The following is a 17,626-nucleotide window of genomic DNA, read 5'->3' as shown; positions in this document are numbered from 1 at the left end:
TTTTTTTGTATTTTTAGTAGAGACGGGGTTTCACCGTGTTAGCCAGGATGGTCTGATTCTCCTGACTTCGTGATCCACCCACCTCGGTCTCCCAAAGTGCTGGGATTACAGGCATGAGCCACCGTGCCCGGCCAGTGATACTCCATTTCAAAAAAATAAAAATAAAAAGTAAAAGAGAGAGACAGAAAGAGAGAGGAAGGGGCCAGGTCCAGTGGCTCACACCTGTAATCTCAGCACTTTGGGAGGCCGAGGTGGGTGGATTACCTGAGGTCAGGAGTTTGAGACCAGCCTGGCCAACATGATGAAACCCTATCTCTACTAAAAATACAAAAAATTAGCTGGGCGTGGTGGCAGGTGCCTGTAATTCCAGCTACTCAGGAGGCTGAGGCAGGAGAATTGCTTGAACCCAGGAGATGGAGGTTGCAGGGAGCCCAGATTATGCCATTGCACTCCAGCCTGGGCAACAAAAGCAAAACTCTGTCTCAAAAAGTAAAAAGAGAGAGAAAGGAAGGAAGGAGGGAAGGAGGGAAGGAGAGAAGGAGGGAAGGAAGGAGGGAGGGAGAGAGGTAAGGAAGGAAGGGAGGGAGGGAGGGAGGGAAAGAAAGAAAGAGAGAAAGAAAGAGAAAGAAAGAAAGAAAGAAAAGAAGGAAGGAAGGAAGAAAAGAAAAGAAAAGAAAGACACCAGCACATCTAGGAACACCTGTCATGATATCTACACCGTGAACATTATACATAAGACAGGTGGGGCAGGTCATGGAAGGTTCTATAAGATAGTCTCAGAAAAAAGAAAGAAAGAGAAAAAGAAAGGGCAAAGAAAGAAAGAAGAAAAGAAAAAAAAGAAAAGAAAGAAGGAAAGAAAGGCAGGCTGGGCACGGTAGCTCATGAAACTTCATCTCTACAAAAAATACAAAAATTAGCTGGGTATGGAGGCACATACCTGTACTCCCATCTACTCGGGAGGCTGAGATGGGAGGATTGCATGAGCCCAGGAGTTCAAGGCTGCAGTGAGCCAAGATCATACCACTGCACTCTAGCCTGGGCAATAGAGTGCAGGCTATTAAAAAAAAGAAAAAGAAAGAAAGAAGGAAAGACAGAAAGACATTGCTATATATAAAGGTTTCAAGGTTTCTTCCTATTATTATTAATTATTAATTTTTTTTTTTTGAGATGAAGTCTTGCTGTCACCAGGCTGGAGTACACTGGCATGATCTCGACTCACTGCAACCTCCACCTCCCGGGTTCAAGTGATTCTCCTGCCTCAGCCTCCCGAGTAGCTAGGACTACAGGCATGTGTCACCATGCCCAGCTAATTTTTGTATTCTTAGTAGAGACAGGGTTTTACCATATTGGCCAGGATGGTCTCGATCTCCTGACCTTGTGATCCATCCACCTTAGCCTCCCAAAGTGCTGGAATTACAGGCGTAAGCCACCACACCTAGGCTCTCCCTATTATTATTATCGCATGAGGAAAATGAACAGGCAATTTAGATTATGAAATACAACACAGTGAATACAATTTAGATAGTCCCAGCGACTTGGAAGGCTGAGTTGGGAAGACCACCTGAGCCCAGCAAGGCACATACAGGAAATACAACATACAGGAAAAAATATTGTGCCTCATTAATAATCAAAGTGATGCAAATTAAGATAAAGAAATCTGTTTTTACCTCTCCAATAGGCAAATAGTGACTTTTTAAAACTTATTATTATTTCTTTTCTTTTTTTTTTTTTGAGACAGAGTCTTGCTCTGTCGTCCAGGCTGGAGTGCAGGGGCGCCATCTCGGCTCACTGCAAGCTCCACCTCCCGGGTTCAGGCCATTCTCCTGCCTCAGCCTCCCGAGTAGCTGGGACTACAGGCGCCCACCACCACGCCTGGCTATTTTTTTTTTGTATTTTTAGTAGAGACAGGGTTTCACCGTGTTAGCCAGGATAGTCTCGATCTCCTGACCTCGTGATCCGCCTGCCTCGGCCTCCGAGTTCTTTTCTTTTTTTTAAAGATTTTGTGTGGGACTGGCTCAGTTTGTCCAGCCAGATCACTTTTTTTTTTTTTTAAAACCGCGCCACCACACCCAGCTAATTTTTGTATTTTTAGTAGAGACGGGGTTTCACCATGTTATCCAGGCTGGTCTCAATCTCTTGACCTCGTGATCTGCCTGCCTCAGCCTCCCAAAGCGCTGGAATTGCAGGCGTGAGCCACTGCACCTGCCCCAAAACCTATTAATTATTTCTTACTACTAAGTACAGAGAACTCTTTGAACTTATGAAGTTATTGATTAGTACACACCATTTAAAGGGTTCTAGAACCTTAGAATTGTTCATAATCTGATCCATAAATCCATTCCAGTAATCTATCCTAAGAAAATAATTCTAAATACAGCAAAAACTTCATGTACAAAGAAAAATATTTCTAACCTATTGTTCCACAATAGCAAAAAATTGGCAATAGACTATTTGTCCAAATATAGTAGAACGGCTAAGTAAATACATGGACTATTTTGTAGTCATTGAGAAAATTAAGAACTTATATAGCATGTAAAATATTAAATAATAAAACAGAACACAGTTCACAAAAAAGACATAAAATATTAATAGTGGCTATCTCTGGATGCAATTATATGTTTTTTGGGTTTTTTTTTTTTGTATTTTATTATACTGTGGTCTCTAAATTTAAAAAAAATAAACATTTTTACAGACAAAACCAAAATGCTTAAAGAATATTTTGAGCCTCATTCATAAAATAAACAGAACAACCTCCCATGTCTCCTCATTCCCTATGGGAGAAAGCCGCTTTACTTTTCAACTCTTACCTCTCATCATTCTCTGCCCCAGGCCTTGCGAGGTTTGCTCTAAATGAACACGCCATGATGCTTTTCTAAGTTGCTTTTGTTTACATCTTTAAATGTCTTACCCACTACCTTTGTCCACCTGGAAAACACCTATCCACCAGCAACTCTGTGATCCTACAGCCTTTAGAGATACCCGATTACACTGACATTGGAAGGGAGGCAGAGGCAAACAAGTAAAATGATCTTAAAGAAAGAGGTTGTGCCTTACTCATCTTTTCTGTCCTGCCAGTGCTTGGCATACAAATAGGTGCCCAAAACAAATCTGTTGAATGAGTAAGTATCAATACCAAAGTGGTGAGAACTGAACTAGCTAAGGTACCTCTGCTCGTGAGGGGTTTTTATTTGTTCAAAGGAAAACAATCCCCAAAGAGGCAACTGGGGAAGCAGACAGGCCTGGGCTTGACACAGCAACACTGAGCAAATAATTCAAATACTGAGCATCTGCTTCCTCACAACAACAGAGTTAATTCCAACAACCACACAAAGCTATTGTGAGGATTAAGAGAGATATGAGACACTGCCATAAAAAGAAACTCAAATATTAGCTCCTCCCCCATTTGCTGAAGGCATTAAAACCATGTCCTCCATAAGCAGCCAGGAGACATGAATAATACACATCAGAACCCCCAAGCTAGTGACATATGGCATCCAGATGCATATTTTTGGTAAACTGCTGAAATCTTATGTCTGTTTTCCACATTTATAGCTATAGAATGTCAGCAGCTGCCAGACCAAATTAAGATGATTACATTGATGATGTCTGTTCCTTAGATCAAAGCTCCTAGGAAGACACCCAAAGTATAGATACAAGTCTTCGTAAATCAACAGGCCCTGTGAGTGGCAGCTCATGCACAGGGATAGCGAAGGTGTATGTAGCTGGCATGGTGGCAGATTGTACAACTTCTGCCACCAGAAACATCATCACGTGTGTGCGACATACACCATTACATCTAGGAACACCTATCATGATATCCACACCATGAACATTATACATAAGACAGGTGAGACAAGTCATGAAAGGTTCTATGAGATAGTCTCAGGAAGTAGTGGGAGGGACCACAAATTGCCAGTAGGTTCACAGAAAGCCAGCCGTCCTGTATACTAATACTTTACTATGTTTTTATTTCCTCATCATAAGAAGGTGATATCACCACCTACTTGTTTGGTGGTATTCTGAAGATTAAATAGGAGAACATGCATAAGCCTCTGGCACAGGGAGGATAGCATGTATGACTACTACTGCTGCCTACACACAGGACATGAATGCCAGGCCTCCTGGTGCTGAATTTCTCTCTCCAATACCAATCTCAGTAGAACTCAGTTGACCCTGATGGTTGTTTTCAAATAATAACCTTAATTTATGTAGAGTGGCCCAAATACAGCCAAAAGAAGGAAGAAGAAAATGTTAGGGTAGAGCGAGAGGATCCCCTGGTAGCACAACTTCTCTTCTTGATTTTCTTTGAGAGGTGATACTACTGCAAACACAGGAATTCACGGGGCACTCACTCCATTACCAATCCAGTTAGGCAGTACACAGGCCCTCAGTACTAAAGGAAAATAAAAGGAATTTGCTGGGCGGGGCGGGGGGAGCAGAAGAAAACCACACACACAAGCAAGTCTAATTCCTTTAGACAGGAAGCACACCTGCCTAATATACTACTGTATTCCCAGTGCTTAGTATACAGAGCCTAGTGCACAGCAGGCACTCAGTAAACAAGCTGAATGAACAAATGCACCCATCTGATTCTATACCAAATATTCCTGTCTACCAATTAATCTTCTGACTCTTTAAATACCCACTATGATCCAGGCCCTGGGAAGATTACGCAGCCAACACTGGTGTGAAAAATCATGCCTACGGAGGGTTCTTTTGGAGCCTAGAAGAAACAGATAAAGGAGGTGTTTATTCATGAAACCAGCACTTAGAGACTACATCAGCAGTTCCAGCTCCATGACTGCAAGCTCATGGAAGACATGAACCAGATCACATCTCTCCTGTGTGGCTAGGGCCAACTGCACGTGTAGAATGGTGTTTCTCCTATACTTGGGACAAATACATCTCACAAAACCAAAACTGTGTTAATATTCACGCTTCCTACTTGCCTTAGAACGGCGTATCAAACTTGGTCTTTTTTTTTTTTTTGATATGGAGTCTTGCTCTTGTTGCCCAGGCTGGAGTGCAGCGGCACAATCTCGGCGCACTGCAACCTCCGCCTCCCGCGCTCAAGTGATTCTCCTGCCTCAGCCTCCCGAGTTGCTGGGATTACAGGCGCCCACCACCACTCCTGGCTAATTTTTGTATTTTTAGTAGAGACGGGATTTCACCATGTTAGCCAGGCTGATCTCACGCCTATAATCCCAGAATTTTGTGAGGCCGAGGAGGGTGGATCACCTGAGGTTGGGAGTTGAAGATCAGCCTGACCAATATGGAGAAATACCATCTCTACTAAAAATACAAAATTAGCTGGGCATGGTGGCTCATGCCTGTAATCCCAGCTACTCGGGAGGCTGAGGCAGGAGAATCGTTTGAACCTGGGAGGCAGAGGTTGCAGTGAGCTGAGACTGCACCTTTGCACTCCAGCCTGGGCAACAAGAGCAAAACTTCGTCTCAAAATAAATACATAACTAAACATAGTGAGAAGACTGGTGTTTCACATTTTTAAATTTTTTTTAGCATCAGTCCTAATAAAAGACAACTATATTCCCATATTTGCTTCTGGGTTAATTTTTTGCAATATATGTTGTTTTGGTGGAAGTAAATGAAAAATCCAGTCTCACACAGAAAAGTAGTTGGAAAAGGAGAAAGTTAATAGATTTTCAGTCACTGCACCTCCCCTCTGGCAATACACATTTAAAAACATAAGAATAGTCTGAAAAATGATAAAGTAACGAGGACATTTAAGATAGAGCAAGGGGGCCGGGCGTGGTGGCTCACGCCTGTAATCCCAGCAATTTGGGAGGCCGAGGTGGATGGATCACCTGAGGTCAGGAGTTCGAGACCAGCCTGACCAACATGGAGAAACTCCATCTCTACTAAAAATACAAAATAAACCGGGTGTGGTGGCGCATGCTGTAATCCCAGCTACTCGGGGGGCTGAGAAAGGACAATCACTTGAACCCGAGAGGTGGAGGTTGTGGTGAGCCCAGATTGTGCCATTGCACTCCAACCTGGGCAACAAGAGCAAAACTCCATCTCAAAAACAAAAACAAAAACAGAAACAAAGAAAGAGCAAGGGAAGTATAACTGGGGGACCACTGGGACAAAAGTCAATTCATAATCCAATGCTTATTTTCTGGGACTGAAAATAAAGTTCATACATGTATTAAATCACAGACTCTTAAAACTTCCTTAGCCACTTAGTAACAGTTTTAGAAATAAAACATCTGCCATTTGTTACCAAAAAATGCAAGTTTTCCAGATTCAGAGAGTAAATCCTTACAAATCATGCTCCCTAAGCACTTAGTGCGTTCATCCTGCCCATCTCTTCTGATGTTACCTCCTTTACCTTTCCCATCCTTGAAGGACATGTTCATTTGCTTTATCTTATATTAGCTTAATTTCCTTGTTTGGTTATTGTTCTGTTTGGTTATTTTTCTCTAATTCACAGCAAGTTGCAAGTGACTTAAGTTTCCCAGGAAAATTTATATTTTTATAAAAGGCTACTTTTGGAACCAGAAGAAATTTCATATATTGAGATTTCCTGTCATATTATGGAGTATTTAGGGGCAAGAGCCTTCCTTGATGAAGGAATAGAAGGGTCACTGTAGAGGAGACAGACAACATGGTATTATTGAAATAACGTAGGCTTCAGAATTACACAGGCCTGTGTCCAAATTATAGATCCAGTATTTATATGAAGTTAGGGAAGTTTTTTTTTTTGTTGTTGTTTGGGTTTTTTGTTTGTTTTTTGAGATGGAGTTTTGCTCTTGTTGCCCAGGCTGGAGTGCAATGGCGCAATCTTGGCTCACCACAACCTCTGCCTCCCGGGTTCAAGCGATTCTCCTGCCTCAGCCTCCTGAGTAACTGAGATTACAGGCATGAGCCACCACACCCGGCTAATTTAGTATTTTTAGTAGAGATGGGGTTTCTCCATATAGGTCAGGCTGATCTTCAACTTCCAACCTCAGGTGATCCACCTGCCTCAGCCTCCCAAAGTGCTGGGATTACAGGCATGAGCCACTGCACCAGGTCAATGTTAAGAAAGTTAATTGACTTTTCTGGGATTCAATTTCCTCATTTATAAAATATAGAGAATATCTTCCTTGCTGAGTTCATGTGAGTATAGGTGACTATACTTAACCCAGCATAGTCCATGTAAAACAGGAACTAACACTCTATATGTGGTAGTTATTATGTGATGCTCTCTGTGTTAGAGAACCTATCTTTAGAAACATCAAGTGATATGTCTTGCCACACAACTACCTCATTCCTCTTGACCCTAGAAATGAAACTTACATGCCAATTGCTCACATCTCCCAATTGCCATATATATTTCTCTGTCTAGTTGAATCCTTTCTTTGTTTTGTTTGTTTGTTTGTTTGTTTTGTTGTTGTTGTTCTGAGATGGAGTCTCACTCTGTCACCCAGGCTGGAGTGCAGTGACGCGATCTTGGCTCACTGCCACCTCCGCCTCCTAAGGAGGGTTCCAGCGATTCTCCTGCCTCAGCCTCCTGAGTAGCTGGGACTGCAGGCACACGCCACCACACCCAGCTAATGTTTTTTTATTATTTAGCAGAGATGGTGTTTCACCATATTGGCTAGGCTGGTCTCAAACTCCCAACCACAGGGAATCCAGCCACCACAGCCTCCCCAAGTGCTGGGATTACAGGTGTGAGCCACCACGCCAGGCCCTTTCTTTGTATTCGTTTGGAGACTGAGCAGAGACTGTCAATGCCTAGGACTCTGCTTCCTTTAAGCTATTAGGCATGAAGTTTACCTCCTCTTCCTAATCTGGAGAGGCCCACTTTTCCTAATAGAAATGATGGTGCTGGCCACTAGGAGATTCTTTTTGTTTTTTGAAACAAGGTCTCACTCAGGAATCCAGGCTAGAGTGCAATGGTGCAATCAGAACTCACTGTAACCTTGAACTCCTTGGCTCAAGCAATCTTCCTGCCTCAGCCTCCTGAGTAGCTAGAACTACGGGCTCATGCCACTATGCCTGGCTAATTTTTTAATTCTTTATTTTTGTAGAGACAAACTCTCACTCTGTTGCCCACGCTGGTCTCAAACTCCTGGCCTCAAGTGATCCTACCACCTTGGCCTCCCAGTGTGTTGGGATTAGAGGCATGAGTCACCAACAGGCCTAGATTAGATTCTTAATAATGTTTGCCTGTGAGCCCTTGGGATTTTCTGACCCACAAAAAAGGAGCACCATGGTCCTAGAAAGAAACTTTCTGCTATACTCCACCAACCTTTCTCTCCCTGGGATTTCCCAGTAGCACTTTTCATGGATCTTTTACCTTTACTGATCTTTATATGTCCCTGCCAAAATTTCTGAATGCATCTCAATTTATATTTAATTCAAATACTATGTGCATTACTTATCAGAAAGGAGACAATTTTGCAAAAACAAACTTACCATAAAACCAGCAAATACTGTATCTGTAACTAGATTCATGAGTAATAAGAAGAATAATTTCAGTAACAGGAAACTCTCGGTAATATCAAGGCTATAAACTAGGTAAAGGCTAAAGGTAAATATGATTAGCTCCAGGAGAGTATCCTATCTAAATGACTAGTGAGCTAGCAAGTGCTCACTAAACAATAAAAACCTCAATGAAGACAAATTAAAGCCAGGTAGAATAAATAAAATAAAATGTACAGTCAGCAGCTATGATTTACATATTAAACAGAAACTTACCTGTTTGATCAAGTTCAAGCACAAAATAAGGAACACACAGAGATTTAAATAACTTCTTTACCTGGAAGAAGTCGAAAAACAAGGAGGAAAATGAAAAATGAGGTTATAACCAACAGGAGAATCTCTTATCCAGCTTCATTACTTCCTTTCTCAACCAGCCTTCACCTTTGAAAACTTCCCAGTTCACTTTTATGTAACCCATAAGATTCTCCCTGTTGACAATAATGATATTTAAAAGAGTATTTGAAGTCTGTTGATTCTATTCAATTATCAATGATTCATCTGTATCGCTTCATAAGTTACATTTTATATGTTTAGTGACTCAGTCTACCTCATTATAAAATGGATTTAATACTATATTTAAAAAAGCATTGGAACACTTAATGTTTCCAAAGCATTATGTGGCAAACCTGAGAAAAATATATTCTTACAATAGTCAAAGTATTATTTCTTTTTTGGCTGAGTAATCCTCAACCAATAAATCAGTTACAAAAAAAGCTATTATGCCCTGAGACTGTTAAATAAAACAAACAAAAAATCATACGCTCATGGTTATACAAATTATACCGGTAAAAAACAAAATTTTATTTAAAAGTTACTTTTACCACTAGATAACATTTAAACTACTGACACAAGAGACTTTTATGTACAAGACACAAACAGCCTGTCAATAATTTAGGAAAGTTTAGAACCATATTCCTCCAGTTATACAATAAAATTTAAAAGGCCAGAGTAGCCTGAAGTTCACAGAGATGATCAATGAGGAAAATGTATTCTTGAAAAACAAAAAACAAAAAAAGTCTCATTCTAACCTTAACTACTAAAACAGTAGACTTCCTATTGTATAGAAGTACACTGGGAGATTTCTGTCATTTTTATAGGACCAAATTCAACATTTTGATAAAATGGGAAAATAAGTTCATTCAAACAACATCATTAGTCTTCTTTTTATTTATTTATTTTTTTTTGAGACGGAGTCTTGCATTGTTGCCAGTGGAGTGCAGTGGCGCTATCTCGGCTCACTGCAATCTCTGCCTCCCGGGTCCAGGCAATTCTCCTGCCTCAGCCAACCAATTAGGTGGGACCACACCCAGCCAATTTTTGTATTTTTAGTAGAGATGAGGTTTCACCATGTTGGCCAGGATGGTCTCAATCTTCTGACTTCGTGATCTGCCCACCTCAGCCTCCCAAAGTGCTGGGATTACAGGCGTGAGCCACCATACCCAGCCAGTAGTCTTTTTCTTAAACTCTTTTAGATGGCACCTAAGCCCCAGTCTGAATCTGAATTCAGTTCCCCCCACCACTCTGAAACAGCTATAAGAAACAAATATTGCAATTCTGAAAAGGTGGAGAGGATTATCTTTGCACTTTAAAACCTCTTCACAGCCAGATGCATGCAAAACACATACAGTAACTAATGTGTTACGCAAGAGTGGAAAGCTACATTATGTAGAAGTTAGTTTCCTTATGGGCACTTCCCAACTTGAATTAATGCAAATGACATTACTCATCCCAGAGAGAAATACACATTCATCAGACCAAGTACCAATATAAAAACAAAGTTTCTCAGCCGGGCATGGTGGCTCACGCCTGTAATCCCAGCACTTTGGGAGGCCGAGGCAGGTGGATCACAAGGTTAGGAGATCGAGACCATCCTGGCTAGCACAGTGAAACCCTGTCTCTACTAAAAATATAAAAGAATTAGCCGGGCATGGTGGCGGACGCCTGTAGTCCCAGCTACTCGGGAGGCTGAGGCAGGAGAATGGCGTGAACCTGGGAGGCGGAGCTCTGATTTACTCATATCCCACTTGTTAAATAAGATGATTAAATAAAAACTAAAGAAAATAACCTGGGAAAATTCTACTTCAAGGTAATTTAAATAAATAAATAAATGTGAACAGCTAAGTATATGAGTCGTATACCCTCAGAAGAAATTCACCACTTTACCAGGAAAAGCACCTAATCATCTTTCACGGCCAAAGACTAGAAAATTAATTTCCAAATTAACTGGCATCAATCTGAAAACAATCTGAAATCAACAAGGTAAAACCAGGGGATATTTATCTAGAAGACCTGACATACCCAGTGATTGTTTGGATAATGACATTAAATAAATTTGCCAGGATAACTATATGTTGTTGTTGCTGTTGTTGTTGTTGTTGTTGAGACAGTTGCACTTTTGTTGCCCAGGCTGGAGTGCAATGGCGCGATCTCGGCTCACTGCAAACTCCACTTCCCGGGTTCAAGCAATTCTGCCTCAGCCTCCCGAGCAGCTGGGATCACAGGCCTGTGCCAACACACCCGGCTAATTTTTGTATTTTTAGTAGACATGGGGTTTCTCCATGTTGGTCAGGCTGGTCTCCTGACCTCAGGTGATCTGCCTGCCTCGGCCTTCCAAAGTGCTGGGATTACAAGTGTGAGCCACCGCGCCTGGGCAACTGTATGTTTAAATAAGCATGCAAATTGCTAACACAAATGTTATAGGAAAAGTTCTTCATTCCCAGGCTAGTTTTAATTAAGTAAAACTGGGGAAATACAGGCAAGGCTTTACATTTTCAGGGATAGGCAGGAGAGCTGGGAAATGAGGGAGTTAGTAGATTTCAGAGATAACAGTAAGAATAAGAACATTCTGGGGCATAATGGGGACTAAAAAAAGAAAAGAAAAAAAAAAATGATAGGTCAAAGAGACCTGGAATTGCAAGGAGCACACTGACTATCTATCACTAGTAGCAATCCTGACTGCTAGCCCAACTCTTCATTCCAGAACTAGGGTAGGGTTAAAATTGGAATTTTCTGTTTACTTATTTATTTCATTTCTTAATTTTTATTTTATTTATTTATTTATTTAGATAGAGTGTTGCTCTGTTACCCAGGCTGTAGCTCAGTGGCACGATTTGGCTCACTGCCACCTCAGCTTCCTGAGTTTTAAGTGATTCTCATGCCTGTGCCTCTTGAGTAGCTGGGATTACAGGCGTTCACCACCACAACTGGCTAATTTTTGTAGTTTTAGAAGAGACAGGGTTTCACCATGTTGCCTAGGCTGATCTTGAACTCCTGGCCTCAAGTGATCTGCCTGTCTCAGCCTCCCAAAGTACTGGGATTACAGGTGTGAGCCACCACGACCATATGTATTTATTTTAGAGACAGAGTCTCACTCTGTCAGCCAGGCTAGAGTGCAGTGGCATAATCATAGCTCACTGTAACCTTGAACTCCTGGGCTCAAGTGATCCTCTCACCTCAGCCTCCTGAGGAGCTAGGATTACAGGCACATGCAAACCATGCCAAGATATATATATATATATATTCTTTTTTTTTCCCCCATAGAAATAGAGTCTTGTTATGTTGCCCAGACTGGTCTCAAACTCCTGGTTTCAGGTGAACCTTTTGCCTTGGCCTCCCAAAGCATTAGGATTACAGGCATAAGCCACTGTGCCCAGCTCTCAATTCTTTAATAATGTTTGAAAATATAAGCAGAGCAACTGAATGCCTGGCACATAGATGGCACTCAAATGGTAGCTATTAATCCACTGATAGGATTAACTGTACTTAGCATTAAGTCAGGTATTTGTTGATTACCATTTAATCTAGCCTCAGTACTGACAGAAGGAAGATTAACCACCCGAAGTTAGTCCTGATAGGAAAAGGAAAAATGCAAGTAGTTATTTTCTTTAACAAACACTGATATAGTGTTTACTATGTGTCGAGTATATTCTATGGCTTTTATAAATATTAATTTAATCCTCCTAACAAACTTATGATATAGGTACTATTATTATCCACATTTTACAGATGGGAAAACTGTGGCACCACAGGTAAACAACTAAAGTCACATGCCTGATAAATCACAGAACCAAGATCCACACTCTGACTTTAGAGTCTAGGCTCTTAACCATTGCTTGGTCATGAAAAAGACTAGACAAGCACATAATTTCAGAACTAAGAAAACCCTCAGGCTGGGCGCAGTGGCTCATGCCTATAATCCCAGCACTTTTGGAGGCCAGGGTGGGAGGATCATGACAAGGTCAGGAGTTCAAGACCAGCCTGGCCAACATAGTGAAACCCCATCTTTTCTAAAAATACAAAATTAGCAAGGCATGGTGGCCTGCACCTGTAGTCCTAGCTACCTGGGAAGCTGAGGCAGGAGAATTGCTTGAACCAGGAGGCAGAGGTTGCAGTGAGCCAAGATCACACCACTGTACTCCAGCCTAGGCAACAGAATGAGACTCTGTCTCAAAAACAAAAACAAAAACAAAACCCTCAATAAGCAACTAGTTCAAGCCCTTCATTTTAAAGATTAAAGAAAAGGAAGTGGCGGGCGGTGTGGGGGTGGGGGCAGTAGGTCCCAAAAGCAGACAAGAATTGCAGAACTAGATAACTAAGCCCCTAGAGGGTTAAAAACATAGCAGTTTTCTAATGCCCAGCCCTCTTCTAAATTCTCTAACACTTACTGCCTGTCCAATCATGTAGAATTTAGCAAGGGTTATCTGAGATCATTTTTCTTCTTAAGCCTATGTTCTGCCCTTTCAGTTGAGCTAAATCCCCAGGGATGGGACCTGCGTCTTCTGCCTCTTTGCAGTCCTACTCCCAATATGATGTCCTACAGGAAAGGCATCACTATCACATTGATTGGGATGAAGCCTAAGGTGGCATCGATGCATAATGTGTTCAGGAGAGAGACAAGGATGAAAGGGTCTCCCTACTTCAGCTGCCCAACTTCCTTTTTTTTTTACTTGGGAAAAAAGTGCACGTGTGCACAGGCACACACAGGCACACACACATGCGCGCAAAACGAGAGAGAGAAAGAGAGTCCAAAAAGCCCATAAGCCCATTTATTTCTATATAGGGCTTCCAGAATAAAAAGGCTTCTGAATTCAAGCTCCTTGAGATCTGGAAAGTCAGTCATGGGGCAGACAAGTTGAGAGAAAATTAAACTTAATAATAAATTAACCTCCCAGTGAACCTGGACAGATGGCCACTTATGTTTACCTAAGGCTCCATTGTGTAGGCCTAGAGCTAAACTTCAGTGACATGTAAATGCCCTCAGCCTTACTATGAAGCACCAGACAGATCACATTTGCCTTTCAATTCTCACCTTCATTAATCCTCCCCATGGCTGTAACCACTGACCTTTTCTCTTTGATAATCTAAGATTAAGAACCCAGTAGGAAACAGTTTATTCTTTGTAAAGTTATTTTCCCCATAATAAACCACACCATGAAGAGATATTTACCAAAATTTGGTAGTACCCTAAGTAACCGTTCCTTATGAAATATTCCCTACAGACATATCTGAAAGGACAGCAAATCAACTGGTTTGGTAACTCCCCCACCCTAACCTTCCCTGAACTTGACTACCTGAAAATATCTCATACTTCCCAAAAGCTCAGAAAGAGATTATTCAAGCAGTATTTTGTTATCAAAACCACATTTTACAATTACTCTAAAGCAAGTTATACCTACATACACTTTTCCTTTTTTTTTTTTTTTGAGAAGGAGTCTCGCTCTGCTGCCCAGGCTGGAGTGCAGTGGCACAATCTCGGCTCACTGCAACCTCTGCTCCCGGGTTCAAGTGATTCTCCTGTCTCATCCTCCCGAGTAGCTGGGACTACAGGCACATGCCACCATGTCGGGCTAATTTTTGTATTTTTAGTAGAGACAGGGTTTCACCACGTTGGCCAGGATGGTCTTGATCTCTTGACCTTGTGATCCGCCCGCCTTGGCCTTCCAAAGTGCTGGGATTACAGGCGTGAGCCACTGCGCCCAGCCTGCATACACTCTTCCTAAAGGTGAAATCCAGTTCTTTACCTTTGAGCTCAAAAGTCTGTCAAATTGCTACAATTCCATTTAAACCCCTTGAGTTTAAAGCCTTACCTCAGCACAGCGTGTGCATGTGGACCTACTGAAGATGACCACAGAGTGACCGTCTATATAGGCCTGAAGCAGGGCTCTGAGGTCTGCAGTGGCCGTGCTGGTGAATCCTGCTGGGTTCTCTGGCAAAGTTTTACCAGGGTGATGATCTTTAGCTAGAAGTAGTGGAAGTAAGGATGGTAATTATCACAAAGGAAAACATGATGATGCGTTTTCTAATATTAGGTTCACTCTAAAAGCATTACCATTTCAGTCCCACAGGCCAAAATAAGGAATCTGAGGAAGGAAGGACTCTAATGAAGATTACAGATTTAGTTCTTTCATCTGACTGGAACCTCTGACAAATTATTCAATATTCCTGACTCAGATCACACTCAAGATATGTTCTCAGGGGATCCTGCCAAGTAGCAAGCCATAATCGGAAGCTTCCCTGATCGCAGGAAAATAAGTAACGGGTTCGAAATACTGAGGCCACATTTTATGCCATCTGTATTCCCAACCATGGTTTAAATGCAGAGAGGCCAAATGTCAGACAGATGTCCCCTTCCAACACAACCCTGCTTACAGACACAGGGGCAGACTACTCAAAGCAAGGTTTACACATTTTCTCCCAGGCTAACTCCTGGATAAGCAGACACAGGATCTTCAGGCAAGATGCAGCAAGATTGCAATAAAAATACTTTCTGCAGATTCTCTGTTTTCTCCTCAGGATTTTGTGCTGGCCCAATCAGGCATCAAAACAAACATGATCCAGCTTAGTGGTATGTTATCCCCACATGACAGCACTGTCATCCTGGGCGTCATCACCAGTCGAAACCACCAAGAGATTGCTACCTCCAGCTTGTAAAAATGTTTAAATTAGCTGTCTTCTTCAGGACCCACAAATAAACCAAGCTCAAGCCCACCCTTACACTTGCTCCTTAGGTGATTTCTTCTCATTTCTGCTGATCCAAGTAAGCCATTCATCCTTCTTCAATCTCCTTATCATCTTCATAGTTGGTATGTGTATTTATCCAGAACTAGACAGAGGGTTAATGTTTGTATGCCTCCTTTCATTTAATCCTTCTAGCAATATCGTTAGGTGGGTACTGCTACCATCATCCCCATTTTACAAACAAGGACACAGACTCAGAGAGGTTATGCAACGTCCTCAGGGTTGCACAGCTTACAATAAGTAATGGAGCTAAAATTAAAAGTTAGGTTATCATTCTCTAGAACCTACACTTTAAAAAAAAAAACAGGTTTAAAATATAGAAGTCTTTTTGAAATATAGTTTTTAATTTTGATCAAGTCAAATATATCTTTTTCTTTTTTGCTTGTGCTTTTGGTGTCATTGTCATATATAAGAAACTATTGCCTATTCCAAAGTCACAAGGATTTTACTTTTTTTCTAAGTGTCTTGTAGTTTTAGTTCTTACTTTAGGACTATGATCCATTTTAAGTTAATTTTCATGTGTTGTGTGAGGCAGGCATCCAACTTTCTTCTTTTGCATGTGGATAACCTGCTGTCTCAGTACCATTTGTTGAAATGACTAACCTTTCCCTATTGATATGTCTTGCCACCCTTGTCAAAAATCAATTGACCATAAATGTAAAGGTAGAGCCCATGCTTTTAATCAGTATGTTATACTGTCACTACACCTAGACTGATATTTAAATGGTGTTAATAAAATCAGCTAAATTCCCAAAATGTTTATTATTAATCATTATTATTATTAATCATTATCTCTAGTAAGCTTTCACTTTCATCATACTTTTGGTACTATGTGTTTTTAAACCATGAACATGTATTATTTTATAAAAATAGTTTTTAGAAAGTAGTTAATTTAAGAAATTTTTAAATAACCTCTATCATACAATGTCAATTTAGGGTCAACAACCAAGACACTGTTTTATTATATACCAGACAATCAAATGTTACTAATCCTTAACATATGGATAGAAAAGTGAAAAGGAACATAGAAATATCCTAATCTTTGAGATATAAGTGCTATGATCTGAATGCTTCTACACCTCTAAAATTTCTGTGTCAAAATCTTAACTCTGAAAGTGACAGCATTAGAAGGAGGGGCCTTTGGGAGGTGATTAGGAGCCCTCAAGAATGGGATTAGCGCAGTTATGAAAGAAACTCCAGAGAGCCCATCTCCCCTTCCACCATGTGAGGACACAGCAAGAAGGTACCTACTGAGAATCAGGACGTGGGCCCTCACCAGACATGGAATCTACTGGCACCTTGATCTTGGACTTCCTAGGTCACAGAACTGTAAGAAATTGTTTTCCCTTGTTGATAAGCCTCCTAGTTTATGTTATTTTGTTTTACCAGCCTGAACAGATAAGAAAATGAGAAGTGGGTTCTTCTTAAAGAAAAACTAGCTTGTTGTAATTTCTCGTTTGTTGTAGTTTCTCTGGGCAGGGGGCGGTGGCTCATGCCTGTAGTCCCAGCACTGGGAGGCTGAGGCAGGAGAATCGCTTGAACCTGGGAGGCAGAGGTTGCAGTGAGCCAAGATCACGCCATTGCACTCCAGCCCAGGAGACAGTGCAAGATTGTATCTCAAAAAAAAAAAAAAGAAAGAAAAACTAACATTTTGTGCCAATTAATTATAGGATCCCAGAAGAGCAATGGGACTTATTTGTCACAGAGTATACCAGACCAGTCTATACCTATAGTATCTGCCTTCCATAAGTGGAAGGGAGCCTCTCAACCCTTATTTGCATCTGAATAAGCAAGACTTCCTAGGTTTCATCCTTATCCTTAACCTACTGAATCAGACTTGCAAGGCAGGGGCCTAAGCATGCATATTTCTGTGTGTGGCCAGGTGCGGTGGCTCACGCCCGTAATTCCAGCACTTTGGGAGGCTGATGCAGTTGGATCACCTGAGGTCAGGAGTTTGAGACCAGCCCGACCAACATGGTGAAACCCCATCTCTACTTAAAATATGAAAATTAGCCGAGTGTTGTGGCACACGCCTGTAATCCCAGCTACTTGGGAGGCTGAGGCAGGAGAATTGCTTGAACCCAGGAGGTGGAAGTTGCAGTAAGCCAAGGTTGCACTC

General features: G+C 41.4%; 1 protein-coding gene and 1 pseudogene across 1 annotated transcript in view; both read right to left on the bottom strand.

The window, feature by feature from the left end:
• The window catches only part of LOC105536258, an 8,239-nt pseudogene extending 5,376 nt beyond the window's left edge, over positions 1 to 2,863 (bottom strand).
• The window catches only part of TXNRD1 (thioredoxin reductase 1), a 152,407-nt gene that overhangs the window by 103,405 nt on the left and 31,376 nt on the right, over positions 1 to 17,626 (bottom strand). The window contains exons 2-3 of the mRNA XM_011975499.1: positions 14,577 to 14,728; positions 8,707 to 8,767 (exon numbers count right to left, since the gene is read on the bottom strand). Coding sequence (XP_011830889.1) covers positions 8,707 to 8,767; positions 14,577 to 14,728 — 213 coding nt within the window. The remainder of the gene's footprint in view (positions 1 to 8,706; positions 8,768 to 14,576; positions 14,729 to 17,626) is intronic.

This window comes from Mandrillus leucophaeus, unplaced genomic scaffold, assembly GCF_000951045.1.
Source record: "Mandrillus leucophaeus isolate KB7577 unplaced genomic scaffold, Mleu.le_1.0 Scaffold157, whole genome shotgun sequence".
In the NCBI taxonomy this organism is placed as follows: domain Eukaryota; kingdom Metazoa; phylum Chordata; class Mammalia; order Primates; family Cercopithecidae; genus Mandrillus; species Mandrillus leucophaeus.
The sequence above is the reverse complement of the archived record's forward strand: the minus strand, read 5'-3'. Positions and strand labels throughout refer to the sequence as shown.